Genomic DNA, 20,426 nt, shown 5'->3' with positions numbered 1-20,426 from the left:
CCAGCATCCCAACAGGAGAGCATGCTGGTGGCTACAGGAGTTGTCCTACCTGCCAGCTCCTTGCTCTCCGAGTTGGAAAGGTGTTGGGTTGTTGCTCTCACCCATCTCAGGGCAGGGGGTGGCTGGAGCAGCAGCTGAACCACTGTTCAGCTCACCGTGGATGCATGTGTGTCTGTTCTGGTGCCTACAAATTAGATGAGGTCCTGTAATTACAGAATCACAGAATCACATGGGGTTGGAAGGGACCTCTGGAGATCATCTAGTCCAACCTCACTGCCAAAGCAGGTCCACCCAGAGCAGGTTGCACAGGAATGTGTCCAGGTGGGTTTTGAATGTCTCCAGAGACAGAGACTCCACCACCTCCCTGGGCAGCCTCTTCCAGGGCTCTGCCACCCTCCAAGTAAAGAAGTTCCTCCTCATGTTTAGATGGAACTTCTTAGGTTCAAGTTTGTGCCCATTTCCTCTTGTCCTGTCCCTGGGCACCACTGAAAAAAGACTGGCCCCATCCTCCTGACACCCACCCTTTAAGTATTTATAGGCGTTGATCAGATCCCCCCTCAGTCTTCTCTTCTCCAGACTAAAAAGACCCAAGTCCCTCAGCCTTTCCTCCTAAGAGAGATGCTCCAGGCCCTTCATCATCTTTGTAGCCCTCTGCTGTCCCCTCTCCAGCAGTTCCCTGTCCTTCTTGGACTGGGGAGCCCAGAACTGGACACAGTACTCCAATTATCACTAGGGCTTTGGTAATTATCACTACAGCCGTTGCGCTCCCTGTCCTGAGAGATTTGGGCAGCTCCCCGTCATGTTGCTGCTGTCAGGAGTGCCCCGGCCATGGTCAGCAGGGTCTGGGCATGTATTTGGGGGGGTCATACGAGCCCCCACCCATCATCCTGTGGCATGGGGAGGTGGCTGCCTGGCTTTCTAGCTACCGGAGTGCAGGAGTGCCTGGTGGAGAACTGCATTCACCCGCAGCCTGGCTTCTCTCCCTCTCTCCAAGAACAGGTAGACCCATCACTTGTGACTTTCAGGAGGGCTCCGGTGTGGGAGAATCAAAGGAGCAAATAACATCGGGGGGCATTTTCCCGGCCCAAGCCCCTCCTAACCCCACAGTTCTGCGGGGGGGGTGTGAAGGCGCAAGCGTAAATTGTGAAGACGGGGAGGCGTGACACCCTGTCATCCTTCCTCTTCCCCCACCTGCTATCTCTCGCCATCTCTCTGATCTCCCAGCGCCGCTCTCGCTGCAAAGCCCTGCTCTACATTTTGAGGAAACAGGTCACAACCAGCAGCGCAAACCGTGGCTTGCGACTCTCGCTTCAGGCTCTGCACTCTGAACTCTTCCCTCCCGGGTAGTTCACGCGCCCGGTGTGCATCACCTTGTTTTTTTTCTCTTAATCCGTGCTGCTGCGGCTTGAATTCCCTAAAATGAGAGAAGGCAGCTTCATGTAACCACCAGGTCCCCCCTGTCCCCATCATCCCCGCACCCTGGCAACATGGCTAATGCTGCCCTGGTGAGGAATGCCATGCACTGAGCCGGCAAATCCCATTGCCATGGCAATGCCCTCTTCCCTTCCCAGTGCTGGAGAGGACAAGTGACACAGCTTATCCCTTCGTGCTGCCAGAACAGTGTCCCAGTAGCCTCACTTGTCCTCGAGGTTTCTGCTCCGTGACCACCACGTCACCGGCGCGAGTTATGCCAGCAGCAACGATCAAATTCCCACCACAGTGAAGGAAAACAAAGCATCCAGTGACCCAATTCCTGAGCAGAGAGAAGAGTTTGGGCCCTTTTTGGAGCTTGAGGACACTTAGGTCTTGTGAAAGGCTGTCCTGCGTGTCGCTTGGTGGCTGCTGGCCTCACGCCTAGGTGATGAAATGATGTCTGTCAGGAGTTTGTCACCCACCAGAGACTTTGGTTTCACAAGTAGGTCTAGGCTGATGCAATGATGCACAAAAGGGATTTATTGTTTGTAATTCATACATCCCTTCATGTGCTTCAAGATTTGGCCTTCTCAGTATGGGAGAGGTAGAGGAGACAGAGTTGGAAGAGGACTTGGAAGTCCTGTGGTGACCCGTGATACCCAAGGACAGCAAGGGTGCACAGGAGACTGGCCATCCTCTTGGGAGCTGGAAATGCAGGGGCAAAAGGGTAAAATGCTGGTGATAAAAGGAAAGCGTTCGCCCAAAAATTTACCCATTGCAGGAAAGAAAACCTTCACAGGCTGGTGAGCTGCAACTGGAAGGTCTTGGTGTCGTTAGGTGGGAATTGCAGGAGTCAGCCAGGCTCTACCTGACCCTGTAGCTGCACATCCCCCAAGGGCTGGCCCTGCTCTGGAGTCTTTTGAGATGTTTCCCACAGCAGAGGAGGGATGTCTGCCCAAGGGAGTTGCGGCACCCACATGCACCAGAGCAGGGCTCCTCCCGGCAGCCACAGACCCAGCCACAGACCCAGGCAAAGCCGCTCCTCGCCGCCCAGGTGCCTGTCTCACAGCCTCCCCCAGCCAGGGCTGCTTCAGCCTCCGCAGTTTCTGTCCCCGTCCGCCCACTCTGAAGCAAGAGTTCAGGTGAAGCGCATTGTTCTCCCCATCAGCGAAGCCCCGAGTGCTGATGCAGTGGAAAACAGCCAGCTGCAGGGCCAGCTCGGCGTGCGTTCCCAAGCCAGGCCCTTGCAAGAGCTGGTGGGACCTGGCAAGGTCTGTGAGGCCATGAACATCTTGCTGTGCCACCCCCACCATAACCGTCCTGCCCAAAGGTGCAGCGCCGTGCCATCTCCTCCACCCGTGGTGGGGGCCAAGGTGGGGTGCCAGCACCCAGCGTGCCAGGGCTCCCACTCCAGGATGTGTGGAAGGCTGGGTAGCCATCGCCTCTTTCCCCTAAAAGTTTTTAGTTTTCCTTCTGGTGAGCTTTCCTGGTGGGAAATGGTCCCCGATGCCATGCAGTGCCCCGACATGCCACACCAGTGCCTCTGGCAGAGAACGTGGCTGCTCAGCTCACCTCTGCCTGCCCACTGTGCCTGCCTGCGGCATGGGGCATCCTGAAAAATGGGATTCCTGCAGCACAGAGAGAAACCTGCTCCCAACAAAGCTTTATTCTGTCGTCAAATAGAGCAGTCGTTAGCAAACAGAGAGACTCAGAGAGGGTTTCAATGTAGTCAGGACCCACAGGTAGGCAAATCCCCTGCGTGCCTTTCCAGCTGTAGCTGCGGGGACAGGGAGAAGAAAGTGCTGGAGGCACTGGGGGATCTTCCCCAGCAACGCCAGGAAAGGGTCTGAGCTGTGGGTGGCAATAAAGCCCGAGTCCCACCCTCAGGAAGTTACATCCATGGTGGGGGCGTTGGTACTGGCTGCTTTATCCCTCTGCCTGCGGCTGGAGCGTCTTGAAATTGCTCTTACTGAAGCCAATGCCAGATTAATCAAATCCTGCAGCGGGCCAGGGTGTCCTCAGCCCGTTGCAGAGGCAAACACTTTTTCCTTCAGCCACATAGTATGAAAATTCGGCGTGCTGCCGGGGATGCTTTGCCCGGGCACACTGCCTGGTGCGGCTGTTGCTCAGGTCTGACACTGTTTTGGTATGACTAATGTTTATGTTTGTCTAGTGGCAATTTTTTTCCCCCATTTTACAACAAAAACAGAAGCAAGAGAAAAAAAAAAACCAACAAAACTTAAACACACCCTTCGAGTAACAGTATCTACCACAAGGTTTTATCTCCTCACTGGGGGCTGAGTCACGTTGAAGCCTATCCCACGGCTTCTTTTGGATAAGTGATGCTGGGGTGCTGCGTTCAGACAGAGGATGCTGTGAGGGCACCAGCATCCCTTGGGGCATCACAGGGTCCTCTGGTGTGGCTGAAGGCAGCGGCCCTGGGGACAAATGCTCTGGGCCGTGGTGGCCCCGGGAGGATGGGGAGAAGCCAGCCAGAGCATTTCCCACCACCAGCTGCTTGCTCCTGTGCCTTGACCATGTCACAGGAACACCCTCCAGATGAACTTCTTAATTTGCAGGCATTTCCAAAAAAAAAAAAAAAAAAGAAAAAAAACCAAACAAAAGCCATAAACATCCTTTTTTTCTTTTAATCAGCACTGATAGTGAAACAAACAGAAAGATAAATTCCCGTGATCCCAAGCCCAGGATAAAATTGCTGTAGAAATAAGGCTCCTCCTGATGTGTGTCTGATTGAAAATACAGCAGCCTCGTAAGTCCGTGGCCGTCTCAAAAGGCTGGTGAGGAAGGAGGGCTCTGTCAGCAGCGGGGAGCCTCTCCCCTTCCTGTTTTGCAAAGAAAAAGGTAGTATAAGGGTGGCCGGTGACCCTGTTTTTTCTTGCGGTGGATAAAGTACTTCACCATCCGCTCCCGGAGAGGATGCTCAGTCAAAGATGCAGAAACAATTTGATGTTGCGGAGCTTAAACCCCTGGCAATAAGTTAAATCCTCGGGGAGGTTTGCAGGTGCAGGTTGTCCTTCTTTCCCTGCACCCCCTATTTTCAGCTAGTCCGTAAAACGCAAGCAGTACAGAGCCAGGCTCTTTCTCCATAGAAACAGGTAGTTAAAAATCAAAATCCAGGCGAAAGTGGTTCAATTCCAGCCCCAGGGCAGAGCCAGGACAGGAGGCGAGGGCAGGGCTCCTGCACTCGGCTTCATTTTTTAGGGCCTTGCTGCCCATGGCCGTGCTGTCCTCCCGGAGGTCTCGGCTGGTCCATCACGGAGCAGCGGCTGCCTGGCCCCTCCGGGCTGCAGCTGGGGGATGTGGTTTCCTCCGGGGTCTTTAGGCTTTCAAGGAATTTGGTGAGTCGGGAACAGGATCTGGAAAAGGGCAGACCAGGGGGCATTAGTCTGGCTTGCAGCTGTGGGGATACGCTCCGGGAAGCAGCCAAACTCTGCTTTTGCGTGGAAAACAGGGGCTTTGGGTCTTTCCCATATTCAAAGCCCTGGGACATTGAATGGGACTCAATGTCCCACAGAGTGCAAAGTTTGCAGCTGACGTTTAACACCCCCCCCCTTTTCCCTTCATCCCCCCCTGCCTGCCCCTTTCCTTCCCACCCCTCCCACAGTGGTCCCCCGGGAGGGACCCAGCATCGCCAGTCACTCACCCAGCGTCGGGAAAAAGCACTCCCCAGGGCCAGGGGGGGACAGGGGGGTGCCGGGCTCGGAGAGCAGATGCCGGCCGGACTCGGAGGGCTGTCGGCTGGCCATGTAGGAGAGCTGGGGTCGGGGCCGTGGCTCCACACTCGCCGAGGGGACCTCCTCAAAGACGGGGTTTTCGATGCCCTGGGCGCTGCTGCAGGAGAGGAAAGGGGATGGGGGGGGTGGGAAGGGAGAGGTGGAAACTTGCATTTTTATTTCAGGAGCCTTTTTTTATCCCTGGGGTTTTGGTTGAGCACTGGGAACAACCAAGCAGGGCCGGGGGCAGGTTCAGGTGGTGGCACTTGGGCTGAGAGCAAACAGTGAGCCCAGTGGAGGGGGGAAAGCCGAGTCAAAAGGCACTGCGGTTTCAAGCTCTCCTGGGGCATGAGGAGAAGCGTGTCCTTGGCACAGGCAAAAAGAAAGGAGATACTTCCCACTCGGAGGGAGGGAAGAGAAACAGCGGCTGCCGGGAAAGGGACAGGACCCCAAGCGTAGGTGTGACCAGCGTCCCCTTCGCTCTGCCGGGCTGAGGATACACGCTGGTTTCAAGGGGAGGGGAGGAAAGGACAAGATCCTTGCAGGGTCTGGGGGTGCGGGGAGGGTGGGGGGAGTTGGAAGCATGTGGGTTTCCTCACCTCTCCATCCTGACAAGCTCATGGGCACCTAGCAAAGACAAAATGGTTAGCGTGAGTGCTGGCACCATCAAACCCACACCCACTGCCAGGGCTCTTTTTTGGCACCTCATCCATATCCAATTCCTTCTCTTCCTCTGCAGTCCTCCCTCCCTTTCCCCCTTCTTTAGTATCAGCCTCTTCTTTGCTCCCAAACCTCCTTCTCCACACCCCCACCATCTCCTGTCGTATTTACTCCCCAGCCCAGCTTCCTCCCGGATTGAAACCGCAGGTTCTGAAGAAGGGGGAAGGAGGCACAGCCGGGGCTCCTGGGCTGCAGCCCGGCCCCGCTTATGCCCTGATGCACCCACCACCCGCCTGTGACACCCTCCCGGGGCCCCACAAAACACCATCCCACCATTGGGCTGCCCCGGCATTTGTCTGGGCAGCACCCTGCTATTTATTTCCTCATCCCTTTTGCCACAGGCGCAGCAGGTCCCACAGCCCACGTTACTTGGGTGAGCTGGATGGCTGCGTGGCAAGCATCCCGAGCTGAGACACATGAGTTTTGGCCCAAACCATGCCTGGTGGAAATAAGCTGTAGTTAACCTAGTCCGAGAAACCCCAGAAGCAAATCCCCTTAGGTTTTGCCTCCCCTCTTGGCTTAAATCATAGAATCATGGAATCATTCAGGTTGGAAAAGACCCTTGGGATCATCGAGTCCAACCATCAACCCCACTCTATAAAGTTCTTCCCTACACCATAGCCCACAACACCACATCTAAAAACTTAAACACATTCAGGGATGGTGACTCAACCCGCTCCCTGGGCAGCCCATTCCAGTCTCCGATCACTCTTTCTGTGAAGAATTGTTTCCTAATGTCCAGTCTAAACCTACCCTGTTGCAGCTTGAAGCCATTCCCTCTTGTTCTATCGCTAATTACCTGGGAGAAGAGACTAGCACCAACCTCTCTACAGTGTCCTTTCAAGTAGTTGCAGAGAGTGATGAGGTCTCCCCTCAGCCTCCTCTTCCTCAAACTAAACAGTCTCAGTGAAATAGCACCCAGGTGATGCTTTGCAGCACAGGGGAGGAGCTGCACTCTGGTAAAATGGGTGCTTGAAGGCACACGGCCAGTCTTTTTGGCCAGGGATGAATGCCAGCAGCATGGTTCCCCCTTCTCATGGCTGGCATCCTGCCGGCTGCTGCTGCAACAACCACTTCTCCAAAGGGTTTGCTCAGAGCTGCGCAGCCACCCACCGGGCTCGGTGAGAGAAACCACAGGGCTTCCAGCTTCCCCAAGGCCTGATGAAACGGCTTTGCTGGTTCAGGTGGTGCCTCTTTCTGCTTAATTACTGAAATCACTGGGAGCCGGCTGCACCTCGGCACCGCCTGGTTTTCTGGGGCTGGGGCGGTGGAGGGAGACCAGGCTTGTTGCGGTCCCGTTGCCATAGATATGGAAGGGGTCTTTTTAAAAAGCGGGGGAGAAAAAGCAGAAATAAATGCTTTTTCCAATCACTTAGAAGGCAAATCTTCTATTTCAGCTATGCGGCGGAGGGACGGATGAGTAAATGAGCCGGCTCTCACGGTGGGTGAGGAGGAAAGGGCTCAGAGAGTGGAGAGGGGGCCTGGCAGCATCTTTGCCATCTCAGTGTCCCCCATGCAGGTATCACAGGTCCCCCTCCTACCACACTCCTCACCAGCAGCCTGCAGGCATGCCCGCTCCTTCCCAAGACAGCTTTGCAGGAAGCACCTGGCAGGAACCTGTCTTTGGACCACCTTACATGGTGCCCACGGGACTCAGGGCAGCCAAACCCGCTGAGCCCGGTGGGATGCGTCCCATCCCATAACAGCCATGCTGACACAGCCCAGGAGACGAGAGGGGTGTCCCCGCTGGCGGCTGGCCAGGGGAGGGTACGTACGTCTGCTGCTGACCGCCTGTCTCTGCTTGTAAATCAGGAGCAAGATGAGGGGCAGGCAGAGGATGCCCACGATGCAGGCACCCGTTGCCAGCGCAGCGGCCGTGATATCTGCAACAGAAGAGGGCAGAGCTGGGGAGGGTTTGCCTTGTGTTTCCTTAGTTTCGTCAAGCCATATCAGAAGCACAAGGCAACACCAGCATTGCCCTCTGCCTGATCCGATGCGGCTCCCACACACACGGGTGGTCCCCTCCTAGCAGGATTCACGCTGGGATGCTTGGCTGGTTGCAGAGATAAGCTCTGAGGCATCGGTTTAGGACCTTGACCAAAGTCCTTCATTGCTGGAGGACATCCCAAGGTCTTTCTTTGGTCTCCTAGATATGATGAGAGAAGCAGGGGCCCTGATAAAGCCCTTTGAAGCCAGCAGAAAGGCTCTCGGTGATTTCAGAGTGCCAACCCCCATCCTCGGCCAGCTCAACAAAATCAGGCTGCCTCAAAGTACTCAGGCATCAAAGGGCTCGTTACCCAAGGCCTCTGCTAATGAACGTGCCCCTGGAGAGCTCCACCGCAGAGGCTCCCCAGAAAGGCTGGCGGCCTGCTGCGTGTCTGTGGCCATCAAGGTCCACATGGGACAGATTGTGGAGGGGTCAAGGGCTGCCTAAATCAAGGGCAGATATGGCTCAAGCCCTCGTCCCCAGTGCATCCGTCTGGGGAAGCAGCCTCCTGCTCTGGGAGGGGAAAAGGGAGGGGGAATTTTTTCCCTTTTCTTTTTTTGCCCAGCAGGACAGGGTGTCCCATCATTTGGGACCGAGGGTTTGAGACGGACAGCACTACTTGTGGGGAGGACGGTGCAGTTTCCCATGGCTGGGTTGGCCCCAACCGTGCTGCCAACGAATTTTAGCAAAATCTGCCCATTTAGCAGCCAGCAAACGGGGGTAGACGGAGCGAGCCACCGAAAAACCACCTGCATAGTGAAGTGTGGGCACCTCCAGCGTCTAGACACAGCGCTGGGGGAGCCTCACGTTGTCTGAGCGCTCAAGCAAGATTTGGGTTTCCCCTGCTAGAGCATCTCTGCTTGGGGCGAGGTGGCATGGGCTCGGGATGGCGGTGGGGCGTTGCAAGAGGTCCCTGTGACTCTATACCGTCCTGTCCCTTCCCATCTGCTTGTGGCAGCAGTTGCTAAATCCCCGATTGTGTTTGGGGGGGGGGGGGGGGGGCTTAGGTGCTTTATAACCATGGGGTGAACGATCTCCACAAGCTTCAGGACAGTCACATCGAGGTGATGGGCCAAAGGAGACTCTCCTCAGCCTTGAGGATGTGCCTGTCAGATGCACCCCGTGGGGACAGCCTCGGAAATCACCCTCCCAACACCCGACTGTGAGGTGGCATCTGGGCACCGGTGTGTTTACAGCAAGTGGCTGTCCCTAGGGAAATACACGGGCCAGGATGGCGAGCAGTGCATTGGAGGGAGGGTGTTTTTCCCTTTACCTTTGTTTGTGGTGTTATGAAACGTGCAGTTTTGAAGCCTTCCTCTGCCTGCGGGGAAGAGAAAAGCGTGTTAGATCTCGGGGGGATTCCCTCAGGTACCACAGAGCTCCCGCCTGCTAGCTGTGCTTGCCTTTGCTCTCCAAATCAGCCCAGAGCAAGAGTTTAATTCTGGAAAGGAAGAGTTTAATTCTGGGAAACACTCACTGAGATTCCTCCTCCTTTTCTCTTGCGGCAGCAGGGTCCAACCCTGTCCCTGAAGGCTCTTTTATTTTTGGTCTAAAAGAAAAAATATCTATTCTAACGCTGCAAATCAAGGGAAAGAGATGCCTTCTTTTCCATCTTGTGCCTCCCTGGGCAGCTCTCCCCGCCAGACTGCTGCCCCGAGGTTATCTCCAAGCCCTGCATCCCAAGGGATGCCTGGAACCCTCATTCGGGCTTCAACCACCAGCTATCTCTTTTTATGTTGAAGTTTGTTTTCGTCTCTTCCAGAAAGGGGTTGAAGAAGATCAGTGAAACTATGTAGCATGGATTGTACTACATTCCAGCCTCTTGATTTTTTTTTTTCTTTTCTTTTCTTTTTTTTTTTTTTTAATGTTCCAATGTTCTCTGGCCCTAATTCACCCTTGAACATCTGCTGCTCTTTGACTCTTACAGCGCGGCTTGGACTTTCAGCATCGGCACACCCTGCCTCCCCAGCCCCAATGCTGCACCCCAGCATCTCACACCAGCCCTTATCTGCTGCCTTGCCCCAGTGCACCCAGCATGGGTGCGGGACTGGTAGGGTGCCCCCTCCTCACCTTGCTGGATTTGCAGCTCCACGAAGCCATGGGCGACTTGCAGGGTGTGGGGCTTACCGTGCTCCCACCTGGCTTCCACGGCATAGCAGCAGTAATTCCCACTGTCCTGCAGCGTCAGGTTCATCACCACGATGTGAAAGGCACCGTGGTGGTCGGGGACAAATTCCACTCCATGATGGCTGGCTTGGCCCCTGAGGGGGTATTTTTGGGTGCCGTTACCCAGCGGCTCGTGATGCCTGCCCAGGTCATGGTGCAGCTCCTTCTCGGTGACATTGCGGATGTGCTTCTTCTCAGAGCAGCTCTGGTCACCGTTGCTGCTGAAGTACCAGGTTTTGTAGAGGAGGTCGTGGTGGTCGGCCAAGGGACCGCTGATCCGGCAGGTCAGGGTGACGTTCTGGCCCTCAGGGCAGATGCAGAGCGAGTAGGGGGTGGTGATGAAGAAAGCTGCCGGCCCTCCTGCCGGAGAGAAGGCATGAAGGCTGAGTCAGACCCTACAGCTCTGGGCTGACCCTGAGCTTGTAGCAAAATGGGGAGCCCTCCCCAAACAGGCACTGCAAACGCCACCACCAGTGCTGCCGGAGGGACAGCTAGGGGTTGCGGGGAGCAATCGGAGAGCATAGACACCAGCCTACAGGCAGAGGGGAAAAACCACTTCACCAATGCCCTCAGGGCAAGAAAAACTCATGAGTTTGTATCCTGGCTTGTATTAGAAATAGCGTGACCAGCAGAAGCAGGGAGGTGATTGTCCCCCTGTACTCAGCACTGGTGGGGCCACACCTGGAGTATTGTGTCCAGTTTTGGGCACCTCAATGCAAGAGAGATATGGAGGTGCTGGAGCGGGTACAGAGAAGGGCAACGAAGCTGGTGAAGGGCCTGGAGAATAAATCGTATGAAGAACGATTGAGGGAGCTGGGACTGTTTAGTTTGAGGAAGAGGAGACTGAGGAGTGACCTCGTCACTCTCTACAACTACTTGAAAGGACATTGTAGAGAGGTTGGTGCTGGTCTCTTCTCACAAGCAAACAGCAATAGAACAAGAGGGAATGGCTTCAAGCTGCAACAGGGTAGGTTTAGACTGGACATTAGGAAACAATTCTTCACAGTGAGAGTGATCAGACACTGGAACAGGCTGCCCAGGGAGGGGGTTGAGTCACCATCCTTGGATGAGTTTAAGAGTCGTTTAGATGTGGTGTTGTGGGATATGGTGTAGGGAAGAACTTTGTAGAGTAGGGTAGATGGTTGGACTCGATGATCCCAAGGGTCTTTTCCAATTAGATGATTCTATGATTCTATGAGCTGCCAGTGTCCCCAGAGAAGGGAGATGGGAAGCACGGTGTGAGCCCTTCGCTTGCTCTGCAGCGACATCCCAGCAGGGCTGGGAGCACAACTTCACCCTAGAAATGACCCCTGGAGGAGATGCTTTTAATATAGCTGAGCATCAGGTTTTAATACCAGCCAAGAGACAAAGGTTTGGCCAGAGCAGAGGCAGAGCAGGGCAGGGAGGTGGGGGCCTGCCCCAGGCATCTGCTTAGGGGGCACCGGCCCTCTGCAAAGCGGGGCACCAAGTGCTGTTGAGGTGGCTAATAAAAAAAAAAAGGAGAAAAAAAAAATAAAGAGGTAGGAGGAGCCCATGCCCTCCAAGATCAGGTGGGGAGCGGGTCCCACCCTGCTTGTTCTTCAGCCCCGGGGGAGGAGAAGGGGGAACTGGCCGATGCCGACTGTGAGGAGCTGCTTGAAATTAAACACAATTTTCAGAAAGAAATCCCTAACCACTGCCAGCTGCAAAACGTGGGCGGAAAGCCTGGCCGAGGCACAGGAGCCTGTTGGGAGGCAGGGATGGAAACAGAGGTGCACACTGCGGCATTACTGGTCCTGTCCCAGCATGGCAGCGGAGGGTACTGGTGGGTAAGGGGAGCTGTGCGTGACAAAAGACAAAAGAGCAAAGATGGACGAGTCTTTGTGTTTGCAGAAGTGCAAATATCACGGTGGAAAGCTAAAGGAAAAAGCAGATTTGGGGTTCATTTTCTTTAAATTATTGGGAAAAGGAGGTTCCTGGGGCTGGTTTGCGACAGAGAAGATGGTATGGGGACAAGATGTTCTTTTATTTTGGTAACATCCTGTTGTGCCATTAGCTCCGCCACTGTTTCGCTTTGAGGTTTTTCACTTGCTATATCGAGTGGGTGTCAATCAAAGGCGGGGTGTGCTGTGCTTACCCTCAAGCCATCCAACCCGGGCGAGGGGCTCCCCATCACCAGGCTGCCCAGAGAGCATCCTCCTCCATGCAGGGTCACTGCCCCAGCACGAGGCTCCGCTTCGAGAGAGTGAAAGCGAAAATGTCCCCTGTGCCTTCCACCCCTCGTGGTTATTTCTGTTTTTTAGGATGATGGTGACCTCTAAGCCCCATAAGAATAACCACGAAGCCCCCGAGTCCCAGAAGCCTGCCTCCAAGGGTGCTTTGCAGGGAGAGGAGGTTTTGGGGAAGGGATCTGCCCCGTTGGACGCCACCCCCCCTACCACCACCTCCCCGGGGTCTGCAGCACGTGGTGCTGAGGAGTCCCACAGAGATGGGGACAGTGTGACCTTTGCCAAACCACTCCGGTTAATCGCTCCGGCTTCCTGCAGGTGCCTCAGCCTGCTCCCCACGGCACGTGCAGCAGCACATCCCCGGGGCCTGTCTGGGGCAGAGGTTTGCGTGGCCTGACCTCAACACTGCTCCGTTTCTGCTTGTTTTCAAGCCCTAGCTGTTTCCCCATCCTCGGATGCTGCCGGGGGGGGCCGGGATGCTTGGCCGGGCTGGCTGGGTTTTGCCATGCAGCGGAGCGGGTCCCCCACCTCCTTGCCAGCACGCCGAGTACAAAAGGCACCTCAGATGTGTTTCTCGATACCTGCCACAACGGGAAGTGCCCCATTCACATCGGGGGTCCCCCGGGAGCCAGCGGAAGGGAAGCCAGGGCTCTATTGGAGGAAGCCGCACTTCCAACACCTTGCCAAAGTATCTGCGGGAGTCTTTGTTTTCCACCCACGCCCCCCCCTCAAATAAAACGAGGCCGTCCCACTCATCCCCACACAGTTTGCAAAGCTGTGCCTTACTAAACCATCCAGCCTCCACCTCCGGGGCTTGATGGGAACCGTCTGGATGGAAAGTCAACACAGCCCACGCTTTCGGCAGCGGCGCCCAGCCGCGGGGAGGGGCAGAGGTTACCACGTGTACGAAGCCTTCGGCATTACCAACTTCCCTTCTTTCTCTCGAGCAAGGGAAGGCTTCCAAAAGCTATCGAGCGGAGGAGAAAACAGCTGGGGAGAAGAGCTGGCGAGGTGCGGCATGCCCCATAGCAGCGCCAGGGAGGTTGTTGGTACCTCCCCAAGATGTAACAAAGCTCTAAAGCCGTGCTAGATGCCAGCTGGTGCCCAGAGGAAACATCTTCTATTGGTGTCTTTACAGTAAAGCTCATGGATCTTAATCTTCCCTGGGTTCTGTGGGTTTCTTCCATGCCTAGACCCCAGGTTTGGCTCGATCCCATCCTGGTCAGATCATTCCCTTTGAAGTCAGTGCCACTGGCAAATGCCAAAATAAAGCCAGATGCCTGGCTCAGCGCAGCTCTGACTGAGAGCTGAGGGAGTGGTGGACCCGTTGAGGTCCAAGCCAAGAGCTGTCATCTTGTCACCATCTGGTAAAGATGGAGGAGGTCTCAAGCAGGTGCCAAAAGCAGCACTGGTACACCCCTGGTGCTCCTACCACTGCCTAGCTTGAAACCTGGAAGCTCTCCTTTCAGAGAAAGCAAAATGCAAAACAAGGCTAATGCTGAGGAGCCCATGTTGCTTTGCCAACCACCAACTCAAAAAAACCCCAGGATTTCATGCCAAATTCTGGCTCAGTGACCAAAAGCCTCTCCTGGCTGCTTCTCCTGACTTCAGCTCCCTGCTCTGGCAAGCCGGTTTTTGGTTTACACTCCTGGGACTTACAGAAGTGATTTCCACATCATGCCACCTCTTTCCCCTGCAGGGAAACCTGGGTGGGAGGGCTGCAGCCTTTGGAGGGGCTCACCTGCCGCAGAGGAAGGGCTCAGAGAGAGAGAGCGGCTGGAGCTTTTGTAACAGCCTCAGACGAAAGTGCTGCAATCCCCATCGTCACTGTGCTGTCATTATACTTCAAAGTTATCAGCCGGGTGAGATGTGCAGGGACATCCGTACCTCAGCACAGGTACAAGAAAAAAATTACTGAAGATGCCAGCTGCCCATGTTAATGGCCCTCATCTCCTGTACCCTGAGAAGCCTTTTTAGTGGAGGGGGCCGCTCTCTGGGCCCCCCATCATCCAGGCCATGGGGACATCAGACCAGAGCTGCTGCACCAACCGGAGGGTCCTGCCTTGCTCGGGGACAGGGTCACAACACCAGGTTTGCACTTGGGATGTGATTTTGGAAAGCCCAGCTCAGCTGCCATCCCTTGGGTGGAGAGGAGCTGCTTCCCCATCCACCTAGCTGCCAGCATCTCTGAACCGCGTAGGAGCCGGATGTCTCCAAGGGCTCTACTTCTCCATCAAGCCCGGCTAAAATTAGCTGGGGGTTCAGAAAGCTTTGGCAGGCGCACGGTTGCACAAAGTTCAGTTCCTCTGGCACCAGGCTCATGTTGAACATCAGTGTCCAGGCTTGTTGCACTGCAGAAGGCTTGGTGTTCAGTCCCAGCACCCCAGATGTGTAAATGAAATAATCCAAAGTCCCAGGGAGATACAGGGAATCGCTCCTTGATGTTGAGAGGCTCAGATGAGAAGCAAAGCACACTTCGATCTGCACCAGCCTTGCTCTTCCAGAGGAAAGAGGAGAAGGTACCCGCTGCTCCATTGCAGGGGGGGCATCATTTTTTCCTGGGAATGTGCTGCCAGAAATCCTGGAGGTGGTCACTTTGCTGTCCCAGGACAGAGGGAGAAGCCAAGCCCGATAGGATGCTCATCCTCCTCCTGCGCAGGAGGAGGAGGAACCGTGGTCCTTCCCAGCTTCGTTCTCTGACCTTTCATCCACAGACGAGCTGTGGTTTTAATTGCCACCGCCCCCATTTGCCTGCTTGGCCCCAAGAGCCCCCGTACAGAAACGCTGCCTGCCAGGTCTGGTGTGGAGTCAGGTATGAAGCAGCCCCCTCCCGGAGCGTCCCCCCTGGCCACGCTGGTGAGCGGCCGGTGAACTTCCAGCGCTGGGAACCGCTTGCTCAGGGGAAGGGAAACTGGATGGCCGCACACAGCGGTCCTGGCACAGCCACCCCCCTGCCCGCCCGCCAAGAGAAGCTGCCCAGCACACCCCAGCAATTACAGCAGAGCAGAGCATCCTTAGAGAGGGCATCCCGGCCCTGATCACACAAACTGTCCGCTCCCCCAGGGTTGATGAAAGGCTCCTTTCACCACGGCATGGGGTGGCCGTGTGGCCGGGGACCTCCGCAGCGCCGGGGCAAAGAGCCGTGCAGGAGCGAGGTGTCTCCAGCTCAAGATCCCCAGTGGGGGTCTGGCAGGGGCAGGGGGTGGCTTCTTTCTTTCCACGCATGTTAGATCAAAGTGAAGGAAGAAGGAAAAAGTCTAATTGCAGAGTTTTAAAGCAACAACTACTCGGGGGGCCCCTTCCCCCTGACACAACCAGTATCGCGTGAAACACTGGCTTGATCACCCCGTAACTCTGAAATCACAGGGTGAGAAAGTAAATAACCCCCCCAAACGTCTCAAATTCCTTGGGCCGAGGCACAGCCCCGGCCAGGCGAATGCACTGCCTCAGCGAGGATAGTTTCTCTGGGCAGGGAGAAGAGAAAAGCGTGGGAAGCTTACCGTGGGAAGCGAGCAGGCAGAGCGTGGCCAGCAGTAGCCCAGGCCGGGGGGATGTCGCCTCCATGGCGGCTGGGGGGGTGCTTGCCTCTGCAGAGCCGCTCGCACGCTCCGGGCAGCCCCGCAGCCTCAGCCGGACTTGCACACACAGGAAATTTCATTGAGATATTGCACGCAGCGATGGAGAGAGCTGCGAGCACCCCCAGGAGGTGAGATGGGGCAGGGAGCTGTGGGCGGCCGGGGAGTTGGGGGGGGGGGGGAGGGAGTGGCAGCACCCCAAACAGGCACCCCACGGATGGGTGACACTTCAGTCTCCGCCTGTTTGGGCAGCAGTGGGTGCATCTGCTGGGTTTTTTTCCCTTGCAGCATCCTAGGGGGTAGCTTAGAGCAAGCTGCATGCCGTTCTGGGGTGCACGGGGAGTAGCTGAGGAGGATGCTCCCCATGCTGGGGAACATGGTGGTGCTGGTCCCTGTCCTTTCCCCGGCAGGAGCTGATCTCTCGGGGCCAGTCTCCAGCTTGCTTCATTCCACTTTGCTTGGAATTATTGTTTTTCCCACATCCGTGAGGATTAAGTGGGCAGAAACCCTCCTGGGATGAACGGGAGGCAGGCACAAGGGGAAGGGTAACTCAGAGCTTGGGGAAGAAAAAGGAGCTTTCAAAAAAAAGGGGGGAGCAAAGCATCCCCCTCCCACAGCCCGTTTACACAGGGCCCTTTACTCTGACCTCAAATAGCGAAGTGGCACCTTGGGCTGACTCACGAAACTCCTCCTGGAGCTCCGCTTCGAATTCCAAAGGCATCCACGAAACCTCCAGCTGGAGCTAAGGAGATTATTTTTTTTTTTGTACCTCATTTCAAAATGGGGTTCCCTGGAAAGCAGAGCCCAGGAGACACGTGGAGGTTTGCAAACCGCAGGACACACTGCTGCTAACCTGCTCTGAATGTAGAGCATGCAGAGAAATAGAAAAGTAGCTAATTACAGTGTGGCTTTGTGGTTTTCACAACAAACACGCCTGTGATGCTCTCATCAAAAAGGTAACCCTTGTCTGGCTGGAAGAAATTTGTTGCTGGGGGAAGGTGTAGGCACAAAGTCCAGAGACTCCAAGAAAATGATTTATCGTCCCGAGACCCTATCTCCGAGCTGAGTCCTTTAGGCAGGGTGGCACGCTCTTGTCACCTCCCTGTCCCCCAGGTGTGCCCCCATGGTGACGCACCCAGAAGACAGCCTTCAGTAAGGACATCCAAGTGCCTGTGCAGGGCCAGACACAGCTGGAAGAGGGTCAGGACAGGCTGAGCCTGACCGGCAGTGAAATTGAGGTCAGCGGGTAGATGATGGGACCCATGGGTGGTCAGCCAAGGATACTCATTTTTGTTCCTCACCAAAGCCATGGCAGCAGCATCTTCAGGTATTTTTTTATCCTACCACACTGCTCCCCTCGGTAATAACAACCGAGGTGTCCCCAATGTCAAGGTGAGGACTCACACGTGCCTCCTCCAAAAGCAGTGAGGCACAATGGGGTTCATTGTGCTTTCCCTCTGCCATGGACTGCTCCATCAGCAATGGTAAAAACTAGGTGAAAAGGAGAAGGATTGAGGGTGTGATTTAATCTCTGTACGTTTATCTCTGTACCCAACATTTACCTGGAGATACATCTGCAGCCACAGCTCATTTCATTTTAAGCCCTGCCTCACGTTTGTTTCTCTTGACAGGGTTGAGCCCACGTTGGTCATTGACCTTGACAGCCTTCCCCAGCCAGCTTCAGGGGTTGTGGAGCTGATCCCTCTACAGTGCTTAACACAATGTCCCCATGTCTCACAGGCCACCACCACAGTGTACGTCACCATCCTGGATGAGAATGACAACGCTCCCGCTTTCCAGCAACAGCTGTATGAGGTGACCCTCGACGAAGGTCCCGCCACACTCAACGCCACCCTTGTCACCGTGCAGGCCCTGGACCGGGACGAGGGACCCAACGGCACAGTTGCATACTCCATCACCGAAGGCAATATCTTGGATACCTTCCACATAGACAGCACCACGGTCAGTAAGGATACCAGCCCCATCCCAGATGTGTCCTTATCCCACTCCCTTCACTCCTGGTCGCTCTCCCCCTGCCTTGTAGGGACAGATCCGCACGGTGAAGGAGCTGGACTACGAGATCAGCCACGGGCGCTACACCTTGATTGTCACCGCCACTGACCAGTGCCCCATCATCTCACGCCGGCTGACATCAACCATCACGGTAGGGAGCTGCCGGTGGGGTTGCAACATCATGGCTTCTTCGGGATTAAGGAGTTCACCCTCGCGTGAGCAGTTTCACATCTCCTTCCCAGTGGTCACCAGTCACTTTTCCCAGATGCGGCCAGTTTGCCCAGTTGCTGTCACCCCACTCCCTCATGGGACTTGCAAAACAGGGATGTGGGCAAGGGACACTTGTGGGTTGTTTGGTCCTGCAAAGACATAAACAGAAGGCATTCCAGAAGTGCTTTTAAGTTGCTTTACAGTTTTGTTAGATGTCCCCTTGGTACTTCTAACTTGAAGGGACAGTAGATAGTAAAGCATTGCCATAGCATTAATTCCTGCTTCGTCTTTATCTTCTCAGATTATTTATGTGCTTTTAGAATTCCTTTTTGATTCCTTGTCTGGAGGCTATTTAAAGCCTTTAGTAAATTTTGTTGTTGTTGTTGCTTTTCTCTGTAGCTTTTCCATTTTTCCTGGATCACGGTGACCTGAATTTAGTGCACTGCTTGAAGCGTGGGGAGAGCAGACTAGGAGCTCCAAAGCAAACGTTTTGCAGGAGCTGAAAATACTGATTATTTTTGTAACTAAAACCAAAATTTGATGGGTTATATGGCAGATATCGTCCATACCCAGATTAACTTTGAGGTCTGCAGGTGGAAAGGGACAGTTAGATCCTTGGCTCCCTGTCGTGGACCCGATGCCTCACCCAGACATTGAGCCAAGCGTTTTGTAGTTCTCCAAAAGGAGATAAGTTCTTGTGTGCCAAGAAAAAAAGAGAAACTGAAAGGCACCAGAAAACCAGTGTGGGAGATTTCCATGGATAAGATCTGTCCCCACAAGCCTGGCAGTGCTGTGCTCCACACTTGGCCAGATGGGAAGCCTTTAGGTGTGTGCATCTGATACTGCTGGAGATGCCTTCCTGGCCCAGGAAAACTGCAGTGGAAACTTGGAGACCTGGGATTTAACTGCTGGCAGGGAAGGTGGCAGCTGTCCGTGTGCTGCAGGCAAAGGCAGAGCTTTCTCTGCTTTTGGCCCAAGCAGAGACATGAACTTGCAAACCTCTTCAGAAACAAGTACCAAAGCTAGAAGGGATAGGAAACACCCTCTCTACAGGGCCCGGGGAGTTTGTGCCAGCACCCTATGAAAATAAAGCTTTTTTATAGATTTTTAGTTTAGTGATTATTTAAGATCCCAAATGATGGGAAATCCATCACCCTGATAAGGCGTGCCAGTGTTTGTTTTCTCCGCTGCTAGGAAATGGAGCAGAGACTCAGATGATACACTCTTTTGTAAAGATTAGATTTAGCCAGTAACGAATGTCCACCTGATGGATTTTACTGTCCTTTAACCCAGGAGGTCAGAAAGCTCCTCATTTTCAGTAGCTTTCTCATAACCACCCATACCACCAATGCTCAACCTTTTATTAGCCACTGGAGACTCTCCTCCTCAGGCAGCGTTTCTCCACTGTGCAAGTTCACTGAAGCCTAGCAAGGGGACAACCCTCTTTGCAGGGTAGACTAGTATAGAGCTATATAAATGTCTTCTATGTAGTGTGACTCAATCAAAAAACAAGATTCGAGTTCATTGGATCTCCAGCTACGCCGGCAGCCCCGTGGTCCACTCTGTCCTAAAATAGTTGATGCTTTCCCCTTTTGGAATCTGTAGGATTGACTTCTAGTCAGCTAAGTCACTAGTCACACATTTTTTTAAAGTTTACTCAGTATTAGGAATGAAGCCCTTGGTGGAGGGAAAGGAGTGAGCAAGTGTGCAACTGGCTACAGAGATCGGGTCTCTTTGAACTCGTGGCTTTGGTGGTCAAATCCATACCTGTGGTTTTTGTCTATCCAGCTTGGGTTTCAAGATATGAATGTGGAGAACATTTGGCTTTTGTGTTGACTTCTTCATCAAAGAACCCAACAATGAACCCAACAAAGTCAGAAATACAGGAGATATAGGAAGTGTTTTGAAATGTCATCCGTCCATGGCTTCCCATGCTCACGACCAGTGGGCTGGTCTCCCCTTCCATCCCTCTCCTCTCACGCTCTCCACTGTCTTGCCCTGACCACAGGTGCTGGTGAACCTCAACGACATCAATGACAACTGTCCCACCTTCCCACGGCCCTACGAGGGCCCTTTCGATGTCACCGAAGGGCAGCCTGGGCCACGTGTCTGGACCTTCCTTGCCCACGACGGTGACTCGGGACCCAGTGGGCAAGTGGAGTACAGCATCATCGCCGGGGACCCCCTCGGTGAGCGGGGACGTGGGGGCATCACTTCTCCTTCTGGCTGCCCCATGGAGGAACCTGGCTCGAGGGAGGGTGGGCGGAAGTATTGCAGAAAAGCCATCCTCCCTCCCAGCGCTTCTGCAAATTCAGCCTTTCGACACCAGGAAATCCTGTTTTGAGCAACAGGAAACTTAACCTGTTCATGGCCAGTCAGGGGGTGCCCGGGGCTCGTGGGA

General features: G+C 54.6%; 2 protein-coding genes across 2 annotated transcripts in view; one reads left to right on the top strand and one right to left on the bottom strand.

Annotated features, from left to right (window-relative positions):
• Positions 1-20,426, top strand: part of CDH23 (cadherin related 23) — a 215,742-nt gene that overhangs the window by 180,064 nt on the left and 15,252 nt on the right. The window contains exons 38-40 of the mRNA XM_074154966.1: positions 17,543-17,764; positions 17,847-17,966; positions 20,034-20,214. Coding sequence (XP_074011067.1) covers positions 17,543-17,764; positions 17,847-17,966; positions 20,034-20,214 — 523 coding nt within the window. The remainder of the gene's footprint in view (positions 1-17,542; positions 17,765-17,846; positions 17,967-20,033; positions 20,215-20,426) is intronic.
• Positions 4,043-15,891, bottom strand: VSIR (V-set immunoregulatory receptor). Its single transcript, XM_074154815.1, has 7 exons — positions 15,728-15,891; positions 9,925-10,380; positions 9,128-9,175; positions 7,643-7,750; positions 5,747-5,774; positions 5,078-5,265; positions 4,043-4,790 (listed from the first exon to the last, which is right to left on the bottom strand). Exons 1-7 carry the CDS (start codon positions 15,789-15,791, stop codon positions 4,753-4,755), a joined length of 930 nt encoding a protein of 309 aa, XP_074010916.1. The 5' UTR covers positions 15,792-15,891; the 3' UTR covers positions 4,043-4,752.

This window comes from Numenius arquata, chromosome 10 (genome assembly GCF_964106895.1).
Source record: "Numenius arquata chromosome 10, bNumArq3.hap1.1, whole genome shotgun sequence".
Classification (NCBI taxonomy): domain Eukaryota; kingdom Metazoa; phylum Chordata; class Aves; order Charadriiformes; family Scolopacidae; genus Numenius; species Numenius arquata.
Note: the sequence above shows the minus strand (reverse complement) of the source record. Positions and strands in the feature narration are given on the sequence as shown.